Source organism: Octopus bimaculoides, chromosome 8 (assembly GCF_001194135.2).
Source record: "Octopus bimaculoides isolate UCB-OBI-ISO-001 chromosome 8, ASM119413v2, whole genome shotgun sequence".
Taxonomy (NCBI): Eukaryota; Metazoa; Mollusca; class Cephalopoda; order Octopoda; family Octopodidae; genus Octopus; species Octopus bimaculoides.
The window spans coordinates 55534237-55540047 of NC_068988.1; the positions used below are offsets into that span (position 1 = coordinate 55534237).

At 37.8% G+C, this 5811-nt stretch overlaps 1 protein-coding gene across 1 annotated transcript in view; it reads right to left on the minus strand.

Moving 5' to 3' along the window:
* The window catches only part of LOC106876170 (spindle and kinetochore-associated protein 1), a 13794-nt gene extending 8243 nt beyond the window's left edge, over window positions 1–5551 (minus strand). Inside the window, exons 1-2 of the mRNA XM_014924603.2 lie at window positions 5369–5551; window positions 3229–3455 (exon numbers count right to left, since the gene is read on the minus strand). Of these exons, the coding sequence (XP_014780089.1) occupies window positions 3229–3444 (216 nt within the window). The 5' untranslated portion in view covers window positions 3445–3455; window positions 5369–5551. The remainder of the gene's footprint in view (window positions 1–3228; window positions 3456–5368) is intronic.
* Between the last annotated feature and the right edge of the window lie 260 nt (window positions 5552–5811).

The following is a 5811-nucleotide window of genomic DNA, read 5'->3' on the forward strand; positions in this document are numbered from 1 at the left end:
CATATATGCAAGTGCATGTGTTTGTGTACGAACGTTGAGATTCCAATCCTGTGAGTGAAACGCATTAGGAGATAAAATTAAAATACATAGGATGTCCTTTACAAATATGTAGCCAAGTCAGTTGTTTTGTGAAAAATAACAATTAAATCTCACTCAAATCACACCCTGTCATTAAAAAAAACAAAAAAAAAAAACTGAAAATATACATTAAGCAATGTAATTCTGGATACAGAAAAAGTCACATAAAGTACGTCTTTGATAAGTCTAATTATGAGAGGAAAAGAAACAGCGGTTATATCCCATTAATGACAGCAAGACAGAAGCAATTATCTCCCTTGATGAAGAGTTTCTTCTGCAGAATATAGAGCTCAAAAAGTATTTCAAGTTGAAACTCCACTGTAATCCACTTGGTCGTGGTGGGACCTGGAAGATTAAATCCGTAAAGAGAAGAAAATGGAAGACTGTGATAGTCATATTTGTCAAAAAAAAGGGACCATTAGCTTTGGAAACAAAATGGCTTCAGCTAAAAATGGAACTCAAATCAGAGGCAACTAACCAAAAGTAGCAAATTAGTTAATAGGTGATGAATTGGCAGAATCATTGGAGAATAGGATGGCATGACCCACAGTACATGTTCTGATTCTCTGTACTTTGAGTTCAAGCCCAGCCAAGATCAACTTTGTCGCTCACTTTCTCAGAGGTGAAATTATTTACAGTCAGTTGTCACTATGGCATGATTTGATAAGCTTTCTTCATACCAGTTGGTTTTTCGCTAGAGTTTGCCATTTATTATGAACAATTCCTTTCCACTCCATGTTCCTTTTCGCAGTATCTTTGAATCTCAGTCTAGGTCTTCCATGGTTTCTTTTCCCCACTGTATAGTTGCGAGTAAAGGTGTTGTCCTGTGTACTTGTCCCAACCAATGTAAATTTCTATCAATGAGTCTATCCAGCATAGGAAGTAGACCAGCAAGCTGGGGAGGGGGGGGGCTCTTCACTCCTGATCTTGTCAGAGTTAATAAAATAAAGTAAAAAAAAAGGGCTAATCCAGTCTAGATGCTTTGCAGTATTAGTTTCAAATTTTTGCATACTGAGTGTAAACCCCACAGTGGTCCATCTACTGGAGTGGTGGATTTCATATCCATTGCCCTGTTTAACACCTGGAACCTCAGTGGGTACTTTTACAGGGAGTTCACTCAGTTGAAAGTATTCTGACCAGGTTCATGGATTGAGTTTCCTGCTTCCACTACTTGCAACAGTCCCTGGGTCCATGTAAAGGGTGATGAGTATTGTCTTCCCCAATGATTTAAACATAAGAAGTAAAGAAAAAAAAAAAGAAAGAAAGAAAAAAACCTTAACAAATTCATTTCATAGAGAATTTAGGAATAATTGTCTCTAATTTAAGTAAAGGACATCATTATTTTTAATAGGGAAGGAGTTAGATTAATATCGTCGGCTGCAGGATTTGGCAGGAACTTTTATTTTATCAACACAGGAAGAATGAATAGTAAAGATGACCTATGTACAATTTGAACTTGGAATGAAGAATTACCATAATTAAATACTGCAAGACACTGTGTCTGACACTCTAATGATTCTGCTTATAAACTGTCTTTAAATTTAGTAATAATTAGAAGATAAGAATGAATCCAGTATAGCTATGATCATGTACCTGCACCTGTGTACGTTAGTCAAAGAGAAGACTGCTGATTAGCACAAGTCTTATTACAATGACTGGAAATATAAGAGAGACTTAGTCTTTCCTTGTTAGTTTGTAGCACTTCCCTTTCCAGTGTTTGATGCCAAAGAGGAGATAACTACTTCAAAATGCAGGTATCCATCAACTTGGGTAAGAGGCGATTTTATACCTATTTGTCTACAGCATAGGTTCTCAAGAGGGTCCAGATGGACGCTGATGTCTAAGGGGGCGGTAGACAAAAAGGAGGCATTGGGAGGAAGGCAGTGGATTGGGGAACGCTATGAATTTATATTATTATTATAGTTTTGTATACAAATTATATAATATGATATTAAATATCAAATTATTCATAGTATATACAACTTAGAAAAATATAAGATATTAATTTATACATAAAAATAGGGGTGGGGGCGCAGAGGGTATTATGTGGCCATGAGGTGGGGTCCCCAAAAGTTTGAGAACCTCTGGTCTACAGCATGAATTTTTCTCCAAGACAAAATATAGTGAATGACCTTCTTACAGGTTTGAAGATGTCTCAAGCATAAATCTCTTTTCTCTTTTATTTGTTTCAGTCATTTGACTGTGGCCATGCTGGAGCACTGCCTTTAGTCGAACAAATCGATCCCAGGACTTATTCATTGTAAGCCTAGTACTTAATCTATCTGTCCTTTTGCTGAAGCGCTAAGTTATGGGGACGCAGACACACCAACATCAGTTGTCAAGCAATGGGAGGAGGGGGGAATCACAGACACACAAACACAAACATATACATATATATATATATATGACGGGATTCTTTCAATTTCCATCTACCAAATCCACTCACAAGGCTTTGGTCAGCCTGAGGTTATAACAGAAGACACTTATCCAAGGCTCCACATAGTGGGACTGAACCCGGAGCCATGTGGTTGGTAAACAAGCTACTTACCACACAGCCACTCCTGCACTTATATATATATATATATATACATATCATCATCATTTAGCGTCTGCTTTCTATGCTGGCATGGGTTAAACGGTCCGACTGGAACTGGTAAGTCAGAAAGCTGCACCAAATTCCAGTCTGGTTTGGCTTGGTTTCTACAGCTGCCATATATATATATATATATATATGGTAGACAACAGAAGCACATGGCTCAGTGGTTAGAGCGTTGTGCTCACAATTATGAAGTAGTAAATTCGATTCCCAGACCAGGTTGTGTTGTGTTCTTGAGCAAGACACTTTATTTCATGCTGCTCCAGTTCATTCAGCTGGAGTTGTGATGTCACTGGTGCCAAGCTGTATTGGCCTTTGTCTTTCCTTGGATAACATTGGTGGCATGAAAAGGGGACGCTGGTATGCATGGGCAACTCCTGGTCTTCTAAAAACAACCTTGTGTGGATTTGTACCTTGGAGGGGAACTGTCTAGGCGTAATCCTATGGTCATTCCTGACCAAAGGGTTTTTTTAAATTTTTCCTTTTTTTAGACAACAGAAAACCAGGGAAAAAGAAAATAAATAAAACAAAGTAAAAGTATATTCTAAACTTACATTTGCATTTTCCAAAGCTTCTCTGAAATCCTTGAGACGGCTTTTCATTGCAGCAAATGTAACTTCAAAAGTTGATAACTGGTTGAAAATGCTTGACATTGATGTCTCATACCAATCTTCTTCTTTGCATTCTTTTAAGCTGATCATATTATTTATAACATCTAATCTCTCTTGAAACTGTATAAAGAGCTCACCTAATGTTTTCGCATTATCCATTGTCGACTGACCTGCATCAGTAAAAACATTTATTATTAAATCATTCTCTCTTAATCTCTATATGTTTATGTCAGTATCTAAAAATACATATCTATACATCTTTCTTCCTTTCTTTATCATTTAACGTCTGCCTTCTATGCTGGCGTGGACGGAAACATGTGGTAACAAAATCAAAGTGGAAGAAGGAGAATGATCTGAATCTCCTCTCAAAACGTCCTTTTTTTCTCCCCTCAAATTTTATTCCCATCGGCAGAGGTGTGGCTGTATGGTAAGAAGTTTTTTTTTCCAATGACATGGTTCCAGGTTGAGTCCCTCTGCATGGCACCTTGAACAAGTGTCTTCTACTATAGTCCCAGGCGACCAAAGCCTTGTGAATGGATTTGGTAGGCAGAAACTGAAAGAAGCCCACTAATGACTAAAACAAGTTAAAGACAAAAGACACACACACACACACACATATATATATGTATGTTTTAATCTATGTATCTATATATTCACACATGGACACACATACATACATACACACTCCTTTTGAAAGCTCGCCACAGCAAACGGTATTGTGCACAATATTTAACTGATCTTGCCTTGATATCCCATTGTATTAAAAATGCCCCATCTTTGTTAGAAGCACTGTGTTGCTGTGGGCTCGAACTATGCAAGAAGTTAAATTTTTTTTGACTAAAACACAACCAGGACCCTAAGTAAGGCATGTGTAAAATAATAATAATAATAATCTTTTCTATTATAGGCACAAGACCTGAAATTTGGGGGAGGAGGATAGTCGATTACATCAACCCCAGCACTCAACTGGTACTTGATTTATCAACCCCAAAAGGATGACAGGCAAAGTTGACCTCACAACATAGCGACGGGTGAAAGTTGTGTAGTTCTCGAGTTTTAGGGAGACAGACAGACACACACACATTCTCATTTATATATATATATAATTAAAACATAGGGTAAAAAATCCTATATTAATTAATATCGATTTATTACCAGGAAGCTAGCACATTTAAAGAATCAGAGAGATTCAGAAAAAATATCTGCGATCTCAAGGGATTAAAGTATATTTTTATATATAACGTTGACCACTTAAGTGGACATTTAATGTGCTAGAAATAGACCACATCTTGTGTCTACTAAGACCTAAATTGTTCTCAAAACGTTGTGATGCAGCACAGAATTTTGTCAGTGAACAGGTCGCGGTCTCAAAGCGACGAAAATATTTTGACAAATTAAATTTAAATGTTGAAGTGAATCTAACGGATTTTGTGTGTTATTTTAAATGGCTTATAAACACCCTCCACGCTGCAATTGTTTTCGTTCCAGCACACGATCTCAGATCAGGTCACTTGCTATGCAAGTGCATCTCCGTAATATATATATATATATAGATATATAAATGCACAGATAAGGATAAACACCATAGAAAGACAGAATGGACTAAGCAGAACAAGAGACAGGTGGGATGGAGAGTCGCAGAAGAGGTGATAGGACGAGTAACGAAAGAGTTAAGACAAAAGACACAAAAATACGGACAATAATAAAGCTGAAGTTAAGAACGAGGCGAAGGTAAAGAATACGCACACCCGGTGTTTAGGGTTAGGGTTACGCCGAAAACGGATGTGTGCGTATTCTTTACCTTCGTCCACGAACTATATATTCCTTCTTAACTTCAGCTTTATTATACACACACATATGTATATATATATATCCACACACACCCATATTGTGTTATATGACGATACTACGTATTTTAGGGGCGACTACAAACAGTTAAACGAGAAAAAATATAACAAATTATTGTGACCTGATCATAAACTCGCTGTGAAACAACAAATATTCTGTTTTAAGAGGTATTAAACGAAGTTTTAAAACATTGCTAAGTTGAAAACAAATGTAAATGCTATACAAAAGAACCTACCGAAGTGTTTGTAACAAGAAGACAGTAATATTAGTTCGAAGTTCGCGGTTCGACGGTTGGAGCCGTGACGTCACTTCCTTACGAAACACGGAATCTCTTTCGTGATTCGAGGATGCATTGTTGTTGTTTTTGGCACTCTGTCGCTTACGACTTCAAGGGTTCCAGCTGATCCGATCAACGGAACAGCCTGCTCGTCAAATTAACGTGCAAGTGGCTGAGCACTCCACAGACACGTGTACCTTTAACGTAGTTCTCTGGGATATTCAGAGTGGCACAGTGTGACAAGGCTGACCCTTTGAATTACAGGCACAACAGAAACAGGAAGTAAGAATGAGAGAAAGTTGTGGTGAAAGAGTACAGCAGGGTTTGCCACCATCGCCTGCCGGAGCCTCGTGGAACTTTTAGGTGTTTTCGCTCAATAAACACTCACAACGCCCGGTCTG